The 17,889-nt window shown below is 52.9% G+C and overlaps 3 protein-coding genes across 10 annotated transcripts in view; 2 read left to right on the top strand and 1 right to left on the bottom strand.

The window, feature by feature from the left end:
• The window catches only part of C2CD2L (C2CD2 like), a 36,460-nt gene extending 27,099 nt beyond the window's left edge, over window positions 1–9,361 (bottom strand). For 7 of the 8 annotated variants that reach the window (XR_007506101.1, XR_007506104.1, XR_007506102.1 and 4 more), the window contains exon 1: window positions 7,563–7,864. Coding sequence is in view for 3 of the 8 variants with exons in the window: in XM_049801131.1 (XP_049657088.1) it covers window positions 7,563–7,805 (243 nt within the window). In the remaining 5 variants the exon portion in view is untranslated. Of the gene's footprint in view, window positions 1–7,562; window positions 7,865–9,232 lie in introns of those variants that run through there. The other variant, XM_049801133.1, reaches the window with a different exon arrangement.
• Window positions 9,362–9,493: 132 nt separating this feature from the next.
• Window positions 9,494–14,765, top strand: DPAGT1 (dolichyl-phosphate N-acetylglucosaminephosphotransferase 1). Its single transcript, XM_049801145.1, has 9 exons — window positions 9,494–9,786; window positions 9,909–10,029; window positions 10,120–10,333; window positions 10,857–11,003; window positions 11,138–11,222; window positions 11,641–11,829; window positions 12,465–12,552; window positions 12,916–13,071; window positions 14,181–14,765. Exons 1-9 carry the CDS (start codon window positions 9,632–9,634, stop codon window positions 14,244–14,246), a joined length of 1,221 nt encoding a protein of 406 aa, XP_049657102.1. The 5' UTR covers window positions 9,494–9,631; the 3' UTR covers window positions 14,247–14,765.
• A 2,167-nt stretch (window positions 14,766–16,932) lies between these two features.
• Window positions 16,933–17,857, top strand: LOC126038843 (histone H2A). Its single transcript, XM_049801160.1, has one exon. The coding sequence runs from the start codon at window positions 17,150–17,152 to the stop codon at window positions 17,582–17,584; it is 435 nt and encodes a 144-aa protein (XP_049657117.1). The 5' UTR covers window positions 16,933–17,149; the 3' UTR covers window positions 17,585–17,857.
• Window positions 17,858–17,889: the final 32 nt, after the last annotated feature.

Raw genomic sequence — 17,889 nt, 5'->3', positions numbered from 1 at the left:
CAAAAGCTTTGGTGTTTCTTCTCTCTCTCTTTCTCTCTCCCCTCTCTGTGCTAATCCTGCCCCCAAGTGAAAAAAAAACAAAAAACCAAAGCAACAACCCCCCCACACACCACAATACCAATCAACAACAACAAAATCCACCCTCAGCACATAGTACATCAGCTCCTGTGCTCGACTCATTCCCTTTTTCCACTGTCTCCTGATTTATTAGATTACAATCTCCACTGCAGAAGCATCCCTCTTCCTCGTTTGAGGATTTCCCCATATAACAGGACCAGTTCTCTACAGAGAACCCTTCTCAAGAAATACAAGACCAAGATAAAGAGTTGACAGCATCCCTGCAGAAAACCTATCCCCCAAAGATTCCCTCTGCTCACAAGGGGCAAGAAGAGAGAGACAGCAGGCAATCCAAGCACAAGGACACGACCGTTTGCCGAGCTGCTCATGATTTAGGGCCAGGGTGACCAAAAGGGAGGATAAAGGTGTGGGAAACCGTGCTCTTTTTCTCAAGCGAACAAGACTGTGCACTGTCACCTCTGCAACAGACCGACCCAGGTGACAGGCGTAAGGTGGGTGGAAAGGGCTCTCGGGCACTAATCTGATTGACATACATACTACCACCTGAAGAGCCGTTTGCCCACCAAAAACTAGTCCGGATGCCTGTCCTCCTCTCAACACAGACACGAGGCAGCTCTCCCAGTGACCAAACTTCAAAACTGAAAGACTCAATGGAGAAACAATGTCGGATCACTCCCTGCTGCTTCATGCTATTAATGCTTGCTGTTTCTTCTTCTCACAAGCCTCCTCCACCAGAGCTGTGCATTCGCCCACCTGGGTCAGTCCAGATTATCAGATCAGCCCTTTCTCTCCACAGCCAGAACCTCTGCCCAATGACTCAAGTATATAATCAGCAGCAGCAAGCTGTTGCCCTGTTCTTCCCAACACGTCGCAGTCTCACCAAACTGGGTGGCATTGGCCAACTTCAAAAGATCTCATTATTCAGCCCACTCGGAATGAACTGCATGCACAAGGTAGTGCAAATCTAGAATTAGCCCAAGACAGAGAAAAAACACAGAGGAAAAATACAATGAGGAGCGTAGCATGCACTTGAGAGGCAACTCAATTCTTTCCAAGTCTTTGCCTGGTTTTAAGGCAAGTAACTTGAAATCCAAACAGGAAATATGAAATACCAGCTGCTAACATTTAAAGATCTACAGAAAAAAGCGAGACCTTGTGACTGAAGCTGTTCTCTGGAGTACCAAACACAAGAATGAGACATGTCCAGGAGGCAGACCAACCCTCACTTGCCCACTGCCAGCTCCCTCAGATCATGCTCCTAGCAGAATCTGCCCGAATTCAGATGCTGGCATGCTCTGACCATAAATGCGCAGCTATAAAGCTCCCACCACGCGTATTACGTTCTCATGTTCACCGTGATTCAGAAACACAAGGAAGCGTGGGCAAGTCTAGACCTGAATGAGATTAGGACATGTTCTTTTTAAATTCACCAAGCTGAAAGAACCCGTGCAGAAACAACAAAAGCACAGAAGGAAACAGACTATCAAGAGGGAAGCGACTGAACAGTGTTCCTCCAGGACTAGTACTCAGGAACGCTAGCCTCCCTCTATTATACTTTTATGGAAAACCATGAGACTTCCATCCCATTTTCAGCATTTTCCTTTCCCTTTCTTGGGACTACGCACAAGGGAAAATGCGACAGCACACCCAGAGGATGGTAAAGATAGCTCTCGAACAGGCAATCAAGACAGGAATCTACGGTTCTTCCCAGCCACACCAACAAGCCTGCAGAATCTGAGGGCCAAGACCTCCGCTGTTCTGAGTTCACACCGACAGCCTGACGTACTCACAACCATCGGCTCCTCCACAACAATTCCACTATTAAACCCAGCTTTGCAGAGCTGCATTTCCTTATGGCTTTTTGTCAGTTGATAAGCTAAAATGAAAAAAATGTGACAGCAAAAGGAGCTAAGAATAAGCCTACCTGGGGAGAAGGCAAGATCACTTGCTTCTAAGCATAAATCTATCCCCGACTCCCCTCAGGACTTAAAAGGAGAGCAGGGGTGGAGTCAGACTGGGAGTGGGGAAGGAGGCACTGTCAATTGCGATGAGCACTATCAGGCCTTATGTCCCTTCCATTGACCAGATTCAAGAATAATTTTGTAGGAGACAGGGACTGGGGCAGCGAAGGGCCGGGGCAGAGGGGGCCACAGGGGAATACAAGGCTAGCACATTTTCAACGATGGAATTATTTTCAACAACGGAATTGCCATCAGTTCTAAACTGAGGTTTACCTGAGAACTACAATGCACAGCAAAAAAGGACATGCAGCTTCTCCTTCAAGACCTCAGCAGATGGCAGGACTATCCTTTAAGCATCATCACAACAACAAAACAAAGAAACCTAACACACACCGAGCCCAGAACAAGTCTGTTCTGCACTCTTCAGAAGCTGTGCATGGACTACATGGAGAAGACTGTAGTTAACCTGAGGCTGACTTCCCCTAATTGCACCAAACTTTTAAACGACCAGAGGAGTATTGCTTAAAAAAAATTCTCAGTTACAGTTAAAGCTTTCATATTATTAAGTCCCTACCCTCTTCTCATTTGGCAGCCCCCTAGATCACCTGAAAACATAATTCCTCAGGGCATGGCACGAAAAGTTACTCAGCCTTGCAATATGTTAGTGAAGTTGCAACAGAGACTAAAACAGTCTTACTTCTTCTTCTACTGGTACAGCCTCCCAGCACTGCAGGCTGTAACATAAAAGTTCTCATATAAGTCAGCAAAGAGTTGCTCAGCAGAATGCATCTTGCAAAAACTCAACACCGAAGCGCCAGCTAAAAGACAAAATGCTAATTTTCAGTTGTTTTACTGCCTGACAGATACCTCAAAAATAACTGTGTTATAAAGGACAGTTGTGAGTCTAGGCCAAACATTGCAACGCAGTAACTTTCTATATGGATTGCAAATTGACTGAAATCATTACATAAGTAGTCATCTTGAGCAACAATTACATATATCCATGGCTTTGTAAGCATTACTTGGATTCATGGCCCACACTAAGTCTTCCACCTCTACCCCTGATCGAAGTCTGTGCCATTTCTTCCACATGTCCAAAAGAATTTCCATGTCTTAATTCCAAGGCACAAGGAGGAAACACTTGAAAAAAGATCATTGTTATCTCTTTCCCAGTTACATGATCAGTCACTTCATCCCATTTCATGAGGACCAGGGGGCTCAGCACTGGAATTCTACGGCTCAAAAGCAAGGCATTGGCAGGAATGGGACACCTGAGGGCTGTGAGAAGAAAAAGGTCCAAGATGGAGTATTTTTTCCCAGTTAAACACATGTAAGCAGCTCCAGGTAACTTCCGATCTTATCCAGAAACCCACATAAGACACAGCCCCCCAGGGTAACCACCAGGCCCCACTTCAGAGAACAGCTTTTAGACCCAGCAACTCACTGCGGCAACACCGCTTTCTGAGGAACGACTGCAGCAGAAACTGAAGCATGGCCCTCCAGGGGCCCCTGTGCCATTTCAGCCATCAGCTAATCTTCACCTAACAAGAGTTCTAAATTCTGGAACGTAGAAATTCAGGTCATTTTGTAAGAATCTGAGGAATTCAGCACACAACGGAAGAGTGCAGTGCATCAGATATGGGTGACTGCTGACACTTGGCCACCATGGCCACAGCATTCTGACAAGAGGGGCATGGGACAAGAGGGTGTGTTTCTATGGGGTGGGGCAGAGGGGCATTTCACAGATCTTCTCGCTTCTGTTCTGTCCCTGTCTCTGAAGAGGGACGGCCTCTGCCTGTGCGTACTCTGTCCCAGAGAAAGGCCCTCAACTTTCCTGTCAGGTCTTGAAAAGAGAAGAAGCAGTTGCTGTGCACTGTACTGAGCCAACTGCAGGGGAGCCACTAAGCGTCATCACGGCAGCAGATCCCCTCAATACAATATGCATCGTATCAGAATGAACTTACTTTCCATCACAAAATAAAGAGCTGGCTTTGAGGGTTCAACACCAGCAGGATCTGCAGGGTTTTGACTTCCATATGATAAATCGGCTGAGGTATCCTGACACTCAGAAGTTTTCTGCAGCAAAAACAACAGCTTTTTCAGGATGTGGATCTCAGGTTCAACGCTGCAGCTGGCTACTTGCATGACCAAGGGAAGGCGGGGAGGAGGAAGGAGGGAGAAAGGAATGGAGGCAGGCAGAAGGAAGAACTTTAGCAGCTGACATGTTAAACACCAGACCAAGTTTCTCACATCTTACCCAGTGTAACTATCAAGAGCATAATCTTACACTACATAATTTAGTCTTGTTTAGTTTCAGACAAAAGATTCAGTTCCAACAGCCTGCAGCAGGTAGTAGTCCCACATCCACCTTATACAGTGCCACCCTCTCAATCTTCTTGTACCTCATCCTGTAAGATCAAGAACATAGCCCAGTTAGGCTACTCCTTGTAATCAGTCCTACCATCTCTCAGAGGAGTCAGGCCCCCACTCTGGACTCCTCCTGCCCTTGGTATACTTAAGGGACTGTTTTCTAACTCTCTTTTAGAGTACGATGAAGGCTTCTGAACTCGTTCAAGTAACCAGTACAAGAAATAGGACTTGAATACAACAACAGGGCCAGTCAATTTTCCCCCCCACTGCCAGCTGTGAAAAATTCTTACCCAATTTGGAACGGGCACCTTACCATTTTCTCAGTTGTTGACAACTAAGCACAAGCAATTCACGACATTAAAGGAAATTAAAAGACAAAGAATCACCAGAGAAGTAACAGCCAAATTCACAAAAGCAGACACATCTTACAGTTTGATGGGTAACCTGATCTTTATCCCCGTATCTGGCAGACCAACTGCGCCTTTGTGGAAAGATCCATTTTTCCACCAACCTTTTGGGAACAGAGCACTCAGTCTCTTGAAAACCTGTCAGAGGATAAGCTCACACTAAAACCAACGAACAACTTTGAATACCCTGTCCTTTGACACCATCAGAGCCTGTACGGGGATACAAACATCCATTCCCATTTTCTAATGCTAGCCAGCTAGATCTAAGGTGGGAAAGAGAGACTGGGTGGGGCTACATTTCTGTTAAAAAGGACAATTTCACTTATCGCAAGTAGCAACGAAGGAGAAACTGTGCCAACCTTTCCAAGTGAATCTAATGTTTGGTAAGTCAATCTAACAAGGCAAAGGAAGAAGGAGGTGAGAAGTCATGCCACGCATGGAGCACGGAGAACTACAGGTGGGAAAGCAAAGGACTGAGCACAATGGAACGAGGAACAAAAACTTAGTTTCTTCAAAAGGAAAACAATAAAAACTAGCTGGGGACCATCAATGAGGCAGGTCCAACGAACCAAATCTGTGCAAAACGGTGGCAATAAGCAACACCCAGCTCCACAAGCAGGGTCTCTGACACACCTCAACATCAGAAGACAAGACATACATAAGACAAGCATTAAGAAAGGTAACTTTCGGAACAAATCAATTCCCGCATCCATCTGTAACAGGCAGAAGATACAATTTACCATTTAAATCAGCAGGGGAACAGGGGTACGCAATGGTACACGGACAGCCCATCTGCATTCATGCCCGCACAATACTTGTAAAGGCTGATTCTATGCATTTCTTACAAGAACAAAACTTGCCTTGAGAGACGCTGCTCTTCCAAGTAGTAACGCTCAACCATCTCGCCTCCTAGAAGCGACAAACAACTAAGTCTCAGAAAACTCACCGTTCCTCCACGGCCAACATACAGGGTAACGGAACCAAGCAGTACCAGCTATGGCTTTCTTTACAAAACTTGTAACAGTCTGTGCTATAAATCCACATTACCCGGTCTTAGGTGAACTTCGTACATCCTTTCAAAAGGAGTGGAGGACAACACTTTTAAATATTCTCTGCCCTACAATGCTTGACACCGGTAAAACAAAAACACACCCAGTCTGAGGCCAGAAAAGGAATGCAAAAGGTGGCTCATCAGGCACAAGTATCCCAATTCTGGTCACTTTGCGCCTCCTAATGCCAGGAGGCAACCATCATCTAAAAATAATCACAGCTCTTGCTCTAGCCTTTGAAGGAGATCGTTTGATAAAATCCTTTCAAAAAGGGTTCTGCTCCGCTAGCATTAAGGACTACGGAACTTCAAGAACACCGCGCTTGACCTACGTGATTAAGATTTGTTCTGTCTTGTGCAGTTACTTTCTAGTACAACTGCTTAACAAGCCTTAGTAACGCTTCTGCTCTCAAGATGCCAGACAACGCTATCTAATTTAAGCAGGAAAACAAAAGGCCGAAACTGAACTGCCCTGTACTTGCCAATGAAGTTAAGCCCTCCTTCAGTCAAACTGCAGAGGACATTCATTCAGGTTCTGCAGCCTTTATGTAAATGGCTGTATCGCAGGGGTGCAACTTTCATGCCTTGTAACTGAAAAGGACTTGCCTGAAAAAAGACAGGTACCATGCAGGCGACACATAACAAAAGCAAGCATTTCTTCCTAAGTCACCTCCCTCAAAGATCCAATTTCTCCTCATCCCAGCAAGTTATTATCAAGGGATTACTGTGAGGCAAACAAAAATACAGAGAAACGAAGAGCTACAGAAGGTATGCTGGAAAAACTGCTGCGCAAACATTCCCAAAGGAGCCAAAGTCACGACAGTACCTACAGGGTTAGACTTTACAAAGCCGATTACGTTGATATACCTAACAACAGTCGGGGGCAGGGGGACTAATAATTTCTCATTCCTCCCCGCCTTCATCAATCGCCTGACTTTTTCACGTGGTCGTGCTGCACTCAGAGATCTGCTTTTCTGTCCTGCCTCTAGTCCACAACTTAAGTCACTTTGTCAAAAGGGGAGAGACTTTTCCAGTCTCGTTGGAAAACTCGAACACAAGTTCACATCGCATTCTTCAAGATTTTAACCTCATTTTCTTCAAACGCATTAGCTTCACGCTAACCTTTTTCAGCTCTTGATCTTCCCGTGCAACTTGGCAGAAAGGCCCTTCCTTCCTGTTCACATGACAGAAAAAAAGGAGACTATGACAGACTCGGACCGTTAGCCGCGGCAGGCAAAAGCACCTGCCTTGCAAGCAATGCGAGCTACCGTGGAATTACTTCCTCGTGGAATCAGCGAGGCATAGTCTTCTTCGCAAGCCTCAAAACTACAGATCGATACAACGGTAACGCTAGGAGATTAAAGGGAATAAAGACCAGCAAATTCGGAAGAGGTTGCTGTGGAAACCTCGAAGCGGCTACACCAGCCGGTTTCATCGACATCTGCCTTCCCCTGCTTTTACAAGGCGGCATACTCACGTTGAGTTACGCTCTCCCGTCCCACCAGGCCGGCGTGAAGCTGCTCGAAAAGCGACGCCGGCTTCCGTCGGCCAAGACCTCGCCGCCCCCGACGGCGCCCGGCCACGGACGCTTCCCCGGAGCCCGACAACAAAGGGCAGCCGGCGCCGCCCGCCCAGAAGCCGACGCCGCTCCCCCCCACCTCACGGCGCCCGCCCCCGCCCGCCCGGGCCCCGCCGTACCCCGTGCCGGCGCGCCTGGCTGTTGAGGGCTCGCACCCAGGCCCGCTGCCACTGCTCTCGTAGGGACCGGAGGGCGAGCAGCGCGGCGAGCAGCGCCCGGGCCCCGGCCTCCTCCGCCGCCCCGCGCCGCCGCGGCGCCCGCAGGGCCGCGGACCGCCAGTACTGGAGCAGCCAGGCCGCGACGGTGAGCAGCGAGGCGGCGAAGAGCAGCACCAGCGCGGCCCAGCCCGGATCCGGCCCCATGGCGCCGCGCGCAGCGACTCACGGCGGGCCGGCCGGCATAGCGGGCCGGCCCCCGCCCGGCCCCGGCGCTGCGGCGCCGGCCCAGCCGCCGCCGCCGCCGCCGCAGCCACCTCCCGCCGGGGGAGGGGAAGGCCGCGCCGCCGCCCTCCTCCCGGCCCCGCGGCGCACGTGGGCCCGGCCCGGCCCCCGCCGCGCGCGCCGCCGCAGCCCGGCCCCAGCGGCGCACCCGCGCCCGCCTGCGCACAACCGCCGCCCCGGCCCGCGCGCGGCGGCGGCGGCGGCGGTGCCGACGCCGGCCGCGCTCTTCCGGCGCTGGGGCGCCGCCGGGCGCGCGCCCCCGCGCGGCCTGGCGGGGCGACCCGAAGGGGGCAGCGGGTCTTGTCCGCGGCCCGACACTCCCCCCCCCCCCCCCCGGTCCCAGCTTACGGCTCCACGCCTTCCCCGCCCGAGGCCGCTCCCGTGGTTGTGGCCTCCCCCCGTCCGGGTCCGCACGTCCTTGACGGGCGGCCGCCCGTCCGGGCACCCTCGCAGCTGCTGCCGCCGCGAGCCTTCTCTTCCGGCGGCCTGAAGCAACAGCGCGGCCGCGCCCTGGAAGCCGAGCTCCCCGCCGGCCTTCGGGGCCCCGATTAAGACGGCTTTCCTCGTACCGCCGCCGTCCTTCTCACCGGCAGCGACTCCCCGCCCTGCGCCAGGCACGCAGGACACAGCGGGGCGCGAAGCCTGCCCTTCGCCCGCTGCCAGCTCGGGCCCCCTGCGCTGCGGAGGGCAGGTAAGACGAGCTTCGACCACCCCTCCTCGCAACGGCCGCGGCCCAAGGTAGCAGCGGCCGGCTAGTGCCGATTCCTGGCTCTGCTGGAGGGTCTCCGGCCACCCCCCCCGCCCCACAGCAGGAGCACGGGAAAAGCCATCTGAAGCCACCCCGGGTCACCCCTCCTGGCTGCTACCGCACCCTCTGCCGCTTCCCGCCGGCTCGCACCTAAACGCGACATCTGTGGAGAGAAACTGTGCCTATCCCGGCCGTCGTCCCGTCCCGTCCCCCCCCGCAGGAATAATCCCCTGGGGCTCCAGCAGCTGCTACAGATCGCCCGGCGACCGAAGAGCTCGAGTGAGACGTTTTATTGTTGGGTGTTGGTTGTTTTTTTTCCCCCCAGCATGTGAGGAAACGCGTGGCGCGAGGAGACCGACGATCGCTCCGTTTTTCGCTCCCGCGCATCCCGCCAGCGCTAGACGCGGGAGCGCCACCCCCACCCCCCCCCGTACCCCGGCTCCCCGCCCCGGAGGCTGGCAGTGCTGCGCTGCTCGGGGGGTCGCCGGCAGCCGCCCGCAAGCGCCGCTTCCCAGACCTGGGCACAAAAGGCGGTGCCGGCTGCCGGGCGCGCTCCTCCGCTGGGGCTTGCCCGCTCCCCGCCGGGGAGGAAGTGACGTACCTGGAGGCGGAATAGAGCCGGTTCGAGGGGCGCCGAGGCGGCCATGGCGGTTGCGGGCGCCGCGGGGCGGAGTCGGTCGCGGGGCCGCGCCCGGGCCGGGGCGAGCGCCGCTTCCCGCGCGGAATCGCGCGGGTTCCAGCGCCGGGCACGGGCGCTTACGGACGCCCTCGGCGCAGCCGAAAGCGGTACCGGCCGCGGCCGGTCTCCGCGCAGAGCCCCACGCCGGGCGGCGGCTCGCGCCAGGGCCAAAGATGGCGCCCCCCTCGCCGGTGGGCCGGAGGGCGCATCCGGTGCCTCCTCTCTAGCCTCCGGCTGGAAACAGGCGGCGGGCGGCGGCGGGCGGCGCTCTGCGCCCGGCCCCGCTCTTTGCCCTTGGCAGGGGCAGCGCCCGCCGCGGCCATGGCGGCCTGGCCCGCCGTGCCCCTCCTCATCAACCTCGGCGGGTCGCTGCTGGGCTTCGCGGCCACGGTCACGCTGATCCCGGCCTTCAAGGACCACTTCCTCGCCGCGCGGCTGTTCGGCGAAGACCTCAACAAGGCCTCGCGGCACCCCGTGTGAGTAGCGCTGCCCCGCTGGACTGTGCGCCGCGGGGCCGGAGCGGCACCGGCCCCGGCCCCGGCCCCGAGACCGGGCTGGGGATCGGCCGGGCTGACTGCCCGCCTTGCCTTCGTTTCAGCCCCGAAGCACAGGGCGTGATCAGCGGGGCCGTGTTCCTGATCACCCTCTTCTGCTTCATCCCCGTGCCCTTCCTGAGATGCTTCGTGGAGGAGCAGTGCGCGGCCTTTCCTTATGACGAGGTGAGGCTTGCCTGGCCTGGCGCTGGGCGTGTGGCGGGCACGGGCAGGGAGCGGCCGCTGGTAATCAGGGTTCCCTTCTCTGTTCCGCAGTTCGTGGAGCTCATCGGTTCGCTCCTCGCCATCTGCTGCATGATTTTCCTGGGCTTTGCCGATGACGTTCTGAACCTGCGCTGGCGCCACAAGCTCCTTCTTCCTACCATGGCTTCTCTCCCGCTGCTCATGGTTTACTTCACCAACTTTGGGAACACGACCATTGTGGTGCCTAAGCCCTTCCGGGTGCTGCTGGGCATGCACTTGGACCTGGGTAAGTTATGAATCGCCCAAAGCCATCGTCCAAGCGGCGAGCGATCGGCAGAGAGGGTCACCTGATGGCGCTCTGTGCTGCAGGGGGAACACGAAGGATTTGCTTAAGTAAACAAAGAGAGGGCACAACTCCACCCACTAAGTATTAGGCTGGAAAGAACATCCGGAAACCCAGCATGCGTTCAACCGCACATAGATAGGCACTGATCATTTTTCCAGGATTCTGGCAATAGTTGGGTGATCAGCTGCCAATACCAAAATGACCAAAGGACAGAAACGGAGCACTACAATCTGCTGCCATGTCGCAACGGTTTGCTGCCATTGCCGTGTTGTACAGATGTGTACACGTGAGGGCTGTTCGCAGGACAGGGAGTGATTTATTAGTAAGCTACCGCTATCAAAACTCACTGACAGTGCTAGGTAATGGATTGTTGTACAAAGCGGGAAGTGAGAGCTTCGGTGAACTGGACTGGGGCCTGCTTTGCCTATGAATACTAAAGCGCTTGGTTCGCTCTGGTCTGCAGGTATCCTCTACTATGTGTACATGGGCATGCTAGCAGTGTTCTGCACTAATGCCATCAACATTCTTGCTGGAATTAATGGAATTGAAGCAGGGCAGTCTCTGGTGATAGCTGCTTCCATCATCGTATTCAACATTGTAGAGTTAAATGGTAAGGAAGATAACATATATGTTTGCGCGTGCAAAAAGCAAAGGGAGATAGAGTCCTAGATTTCAATATCTGGTATTACTAAAAATCAACCAGTCCTGTCTAATCGCAAATGCATTTTTTTCTTGCTTCTATAGGGGATTATCGAGATGATCACATTTTTTCCCTCTACTTCATGATTCCTTTTTTTTTTACCACGCTGGGGCTGTTTTACCACAACTGGTAAGAGGACAGACATTCAAAGTTTCTTCAGAAGCATCCTTTCCCTTTACTTTCTCCCTTTTCAAACAAACCAAGCCACTTACCAATGTGCAGGTGGGACACTAGAGCATAGACAGGCTTCTTGCTAGAACCAAGAGCGCAAAGCATCGATGCACCGGTAGCTTTTGTTTCTATTAGAACAATTCCAGTCACGCCGGCTCACCAAAATGCACAGAATACACTCCCCCAAATGTCTCGCTAGTCAGGTTGGTCCCAGTCCTGCAGTTCTTAGCGTAAATACCTGCAATTGTTTTTTATGGTGTAGATCCCCTCTTGGCCCCTAACCTGCCATGTGGGAATACATTCAGTGGTTATAAAGTCATTTTCATGGCAACAGCGATTGTGACAGACCTTTGCTTTTCTGCCCTGTGGATTGCAGGTACCCATCTCGAGTGTTTGTTGGGGACACCTTCTGCTACTTTGCTGGCATGACCTTCGCAGTGGTGGGGATATTGGGGCACTTTAGCAAAACAATGCTGCTTTTTTTCATCCCACAAGTGCTCAACTTCCTCTACTCGTTGCCTCAACTGTTCCACATCATTCCTTGTCCCCGTCACCGGCTGCCGAGGTAACGTACCAGAATGACCCATAACGGTACCACAGATTGTGCCTTTTATCTCCAACACCAGCTGAGAAAGGTGGTGGTAGGTGCTCTTTTTAAAAGCCATCAAAGTAAATTTTATAGTTAAAAGTTAGCTGGCTCGCTCTGCCAGCTACGAGCGAGTCACACGGTAGAGGTTTCTCAAAGAAGTTAACTCTTCTGACTACGCCCTGCCCCCAGATAAAGAAGAGTGATTTTTAACAATGTTAAAATGTGATTATTCTCAGCTACAAGACTGAGGGAAATTGATACAGGCCACTTTTAATGCTGTTGCAGTAGGATCTGCTAAGATTTCGTAGTAGCAGGCATTCTGTGGCACTATGCCATATCAGCAATTGTCTCTGCAGCTGTTGGATTCTTCTATTTTATTTTTAAAACTATACAGCTTTATGCATATATTGGGGACGCAGTGGGGATGAACCTCCTCCCGACTCTGCCCAATCTGAGGGACAAGGTATCAACAGCTGTTGTTAAGCATACCAGATTATTCCTGCTTTTTCCACCAGTGGATTTCTTCCTCAGCTAGGGATCTAAGTCTGCTTACATAGGGATCTCTCTGTCTCCTTGCTCTATCCAGACTAAAATTTTAATGTTTCTTTTAGGCTCAATCCTAGTACAGGGAAGTTGGAGATGAGCTACTCCAAATTCAAAACTAAGAGTCTCTCTGCCCTGGGAACAAACATTCTGAAGGTAATACCTGGAAAACATTCAAAATCCAGATGCATTTTAAGGCAGTGATCAAATGTGAAAGGAACAGGATGGGAGGGAACGCCTAACTTCTGGGTTCACTAGTTATTTCCTGGCTCAAATCCAGAAGAAAATATTCCACTTAGCGTGTCACCGTCCCTCGCAGTCAGTTGAATGTGTTAATAATCAGTCTTTCGGAACAGCACGCGTAGCCGTGTCCCAGGACCATCATAAGCCTGTCCTGTCTTTTCAGTAAGAGCATGAGCGAGACTTCAGGGATGGTACAGCAAAAGGGATCTAGAGCAAAACCAGCCGGTGAGCACCAAACATACCTGGTGAAATAGCATGCAACATTTCTTTCCCCAGGCAGTCAAGATCTTGCACATAGTAGATGTGAGGAGTGGAACAGATGAAGATGGCGAATACACCGAGTGCAATAATATGACACTTATTAACTTTGTTATAAAGCTGATTGGACCCACCCACGAGCGAAATCTCACTCTCCTGTTGCTACTTATTCAGGTCAGACAAATGGTTCCTCCAGTAGAAAGACGTACGATGCAGTTGAGCTGTGCAACTTGAGGAGAATCGGAGGTTTACATAGCTCAAGGAGGAAACTGATTCCTCCCCCAACTCCCCGCCCCATTCATTGGGAGCTAATAAATATAAAGTCTCTAAGGTTAGCTTGAAAAGAGTCCCAAGGCACGAATCGCTGGCTGCTAGAAAAACATTAGGAAAGCAGAGTGCCTTGTCACTCTGACCCGATACAGCCTTTTTCCACATTCCTGTCTTTCAGTCACACCAAATAACAGTCCTGGAGTTATCTCCAGTCAGCGGACTTGCGTAAGCGTGGCAGGCGGCTCAGCGGTATCTGAAATCTGAGTGGGGTGCAGGAGTGTTTTGAAGCAACTTGGAGCGCAAGGATAACGTGCCTCAGATACTGCCACTACCTACCTCCATTCAGCACGTGAACTCGCATGCATAATATAGTAGAAACACCGCTTTTGGAAAGGCCTGCATTGTTTAGTTGCCCACAATAAAATTATTTTTTCATCCTCAGATCAAAGATAAGAGATTCTTACTAGGAAAGAGAAGAGACAGCCAAATTCCCATTCATGAGGAAGGACTTCCAGCAAACAAACCTGGAGACTGAGCAGGGCTTAGGCAGGCTACATCGGGGATGGGAGAGGACGGGAAGTACGTACTGCTAGATCTTGAGCCCAGTCACAGCAGAGAAGTCTTGGCAGCACCTTCTTGTGAGGATGCTGAATTGCAGCTTTGACACGAGGTATTTTCCATCACAAACCATAGGGTTTACATTTCCTCCTTAAGGAGGAAAGAGTTGTTCCCAACTGTTCATCTCGTCCACTTGTTCTCAGAATGTGACTGCACGCAGGCACACGCAGACATCTCCTGCAGATAGCTACAGTTCTCGGACAAAGAACCGAGGACTTTGGCTAGACTTCTGCCTTTCATCTTTCTATACGTAAAAAATGTAGCCTAAGTGGTGTTATTTAGTGAAACAAGGCACGCTTGAAAGCGCAGCAAATCCATCTGGAAAGGAGGAATCTGCCAGCCTGTAAACTACTTAACACTATAACGCTTCTGTTGTCTGTCTCATTTTTACCTAGGTCCTGGGTAGCACGATTGCTTTTTCAATCCGGTACCAACTAGTGCGCTTGTTTTACGATGTATGACTGGGCTGTCAGGAGCAGGGGAAAGAGTTGTACCTGCCAGTCAATTTTCTCCAGTTGCTGACCAAATGATTCAACTGATCTTACTCTGGCCCTCCGAGAACCTCAGGACACCTGTCAGAATGCAAGCAACTACTCTGCATGGGCCAGTCTTGAACTGTAATCATCTTTTTTTTTATGCACAGAAGGCTTTTGTCCGATTCTGCTGACAGAAAAGATTCGCTGCTACTTGAACATCATTGTTACTGGGAATACCTTTCAGAGGGGAAGTAAATGACCCAAATGTTTACTCACAGCAAAGTGGGAAGGATGAAATCTCTATACATCTAGCAAGCATGTTACTGTTCCCCAAGAGAGGAAACAAGAGCTTCCATTTCCATGAGACTCTGTACAGCAGAGCAAGTAAACCGGAATCCTCTCCTGGCTTCTCCAATCCTGTCTTTGGTCCATGGACATAGAGTGACATGTTATAAACCATACCCAAAACTCAAGAGCACTCTGAGAATAAAATAAGTCATGGTACCCTCTCCCCTTCATGCTTTGCCTCGAGAATATTGACACACAGCAAAACTAGGTTACACGATACATCTCTATGGCTTTCTACCCTGCTAGGGGGCTGATCGTTTCTGCAGCAGACTCCCTTCTCTTTCACAGCTACGGGGAATGTTCCCACCAAAGGGCTTTTATTTCTGAACATCTTTATCATCTGCCTTCCCACCTTGCTTCGTGGAATAGGACATGTCTGGACCAGGCTAGCAGAGTAAGGATGGCTGTGTCCTTGCGTAACAGAGGACTTCCATAAAAGCCTTAGATTAATGTGGAAGTAAGAGCCTGCAGGCTGCAATTACCTCTTCCTCAAATACAAATTGTTATTTATATAGCAGTAGCTGGCACCATAGTTCACCACAGAATTGCTGCCTTCCTGACAGATAAACACACACAGCCTTGGAGTACCAGGTTAAAGAGTCTGCACAAGATTAATGGGAGTGAAAAGCGAAATAATGCAACAGCAAAGAGAGGGATGCTGAGATGGGTGACAGTAGAAGTTGCCGAGTCCAGTAGCTTAATAGATGCAAGGCTGCCACCCCTCCACACACCCAAGTCCAGCCAGTAGCAAGGCTGAGAACGTATTCCTGGTAGGCAGAAATGCATATGTCCAGCAATACTGATCAACACAGAAAATACACGGCATTCAAACGTGAATGGTACAAGTGGCCAAATCCTCTTCCTCCTCTCCAGCTGATGAGTTTGGAAGTCTGCTAGTAGGGTGTATTCATATAAACATATACATGTACACACACAAATGTTAATGAATCCTTTCAGTAGCTGGCCTTAAACACTCAGTCTGTCCAGTAACTTGCTGCTGGATTTCCTGGCACCGGGGCATATGAACACCTGAGGCCCACAGTACTACACTACTTGCTCTTACTCAAATCTTCTCTCCTAGAGAGGTGGGGAGAGAAAGGAATTAGTCTCTCTGCTAGCTGATCCAGATGTATGGCCTTCCAGTAGCCAACTTGCAGGTGCGCACCCCGTTTTATCCAGTAAGCTGGCTCAGACCTACCTCCAGTAAGCAACGTGCTGACCCCGATGGCTCCCATATCTGGTCCTGGATACCTGGCGCCAAAGTCTGTTATCTTGCTCGCTAGTCTGGCTCATTCACTAGTGATCACACACACTGGCATTCCACCCTAGCCCCGGCTCTCCTCTGCGCATGCTCCAGTCTTCCCATTTGCCGGTACAAAATATACACTGGCCCCTTTGACCTGTGGCCTGACACCAGTTGCTGGTGCTTAGACATCCAGACATTCACACGCACACAGGGCAGACAGTCCCCTCACGGTGGAAAAAAAAAAAATAAATCTAGAAATGGAGTTGAGCGAGACAGGACAGACTACAGAGATAAAGGCTACCAATCAGCAGTTTGTTCACACACGACCACCTTCTTCACCCTGCTACTCCTCCCATGTTTTTTTCCTCCTGGTCCTCTTTGATGTCTTCTCCACCTTTGGTGCTTCCCTTCACGCATTCCCAGAACCCCTAAAAAGGATTTCACAGTAGGTTTTACACATCCCCGAACTTTCTTCCCCCGTATGCCACCGTAAGCCCAATACCCCCGTGGGCAGGGATCTCGCTCACTCTGCAGGGATCCCAGGAGCCCCCCTGCCTCACTCCGGAGGGGAGCCGACCCCACTCCTCAAAAAGCTGTGGGAGCAGCCCAGCCGGGGTGGCATCTTGCCAGTGCGGTCATCGGAGTGCCCCATCGCCTCCGCCCCTTTGGGTTACCGCCACCAGCCCTCACTCAGGTAACTTAAGGGCTGACACAGGCACAGCTCCTCACACAGAGCCGATCTCGAAGCGTTACCACCTCCTGTCAGGAGCACTAGCGCTCGCGCGGTGGGTGCTCCGCCTGCCCGCGGGTGGACGGGAAGCACGAGGGGCCATCTGCGAGACGGTCAGCTCGTCCGAGCGCAGTCAACGCAGGTCCGCCGCTGCCAGCTGTACCGGCAGCAGCTCCCTGACGAGCAGGCAGGCCCGCCACCGCGCAAGTCCTGCCGCGGGGACCGGCGACCGCGGTCCGGGCGGTAGCAGCGGCGCCGCACTTCCCCCGCTTCCCCTCCCCCTCCCCCCAGCGGCGGACGCGCACCGGTATGCCTCAGCACGGTTTGAATTTGGCGCCTTACCTTCTCACTGGCCGGTCTCCGTCGCCAATGGACTCGGGGCAAGCGCGGTGGTATCGCGCAGGCGACCAGTCAGCAAAAAGCTTCTTCCGGCAGACTCACCAATAGCGAGGCGCGGCGGCCCCGTCCAATGAGCTGAGCCGTACTTCGCGGAGCGCTATAAAAAGGCTGGGTGCGGGGCCTCCCGCCCCACTTCGCCGCAGAGCTCCGGAGGGGGGAGGCGCCATGTCTGGCCGTGGCAAGAGCGGCGGTAAGGCCCGAGCTAAGGCCAAGTCTCGCTCCTCCCGGGCTGGGCTGCAGTTCCCGGTCGGGCGCGTTCACCGGCTGCTGCGGCGCGGGCACTACGCGGAGCGGGTGGGGGCCGGCGCGCCCGTTTACCTGGCCGCCGTGCTGGAGTACCTGACGGCCGAGATCCTGGAGCTGGCGGGCAACGCGGCGCGCGACAACAAGAAGACGCGCATCATCCCCCGCCACCTGCAGCTGGCGGTGCGCAACGACGAGGAGCTCAACAAGCTGCTGGGCGGCGTCACCATCGCGCAGGGCGGCGTTCTGCCCAACATCCAGGCCGTGCTGCTGCCCAAGAAGACGGGCGGCGGCGGCGGCGCGGGCCCCGCCAAGGCCGGCAAGAAGGGCAGCGGGCAGCAGTCGCAGGAGTACTAGGCCGGCCGGCCACCCCCGGCACCACACAAAGGCCCTTTTCAGGGCCACCCCCATTGCTCACCGGGAGAGCTGCGATCCGCGGGGGGGAGGGGGCGCGTCTCTGTCCCGCCGGCGGGCCTGGAGGCGGCGCCGGGCCCCGCCCCGCCGGGGCTGGCGGCGGGCAGGCTGCCTGCCTGGCGGCTGGGCGGCGCTGCGGGGGCCCGGCCTGCCGGCTGTGAAGCGGCGGCGAGGAACGTGCCCGCGCGAGCCCCGTCAGAAGAACTGCCAACAGAAGAGCCGCTCCGCCGTAAAGACTTAGACTTACA

The sequence above is a fragment of the Accipiter gentilis genome, chromosome 5, assembly GCF_929443795.1.
Source record: "Accipiter gentilis chromosome 5, bAccGen1.1, whole genome shotgun sequence".
Lineage (NCBI taxonomy): Eukaryota > Metazoa > Chordata > Aves > Accipitriformes > Accipitridae > Astur > Astur gentilis.
Note: the sequence above shows the minus strand (reverse complement) of the source record. Positions and strands in the feature narration are given on the sequence as shown.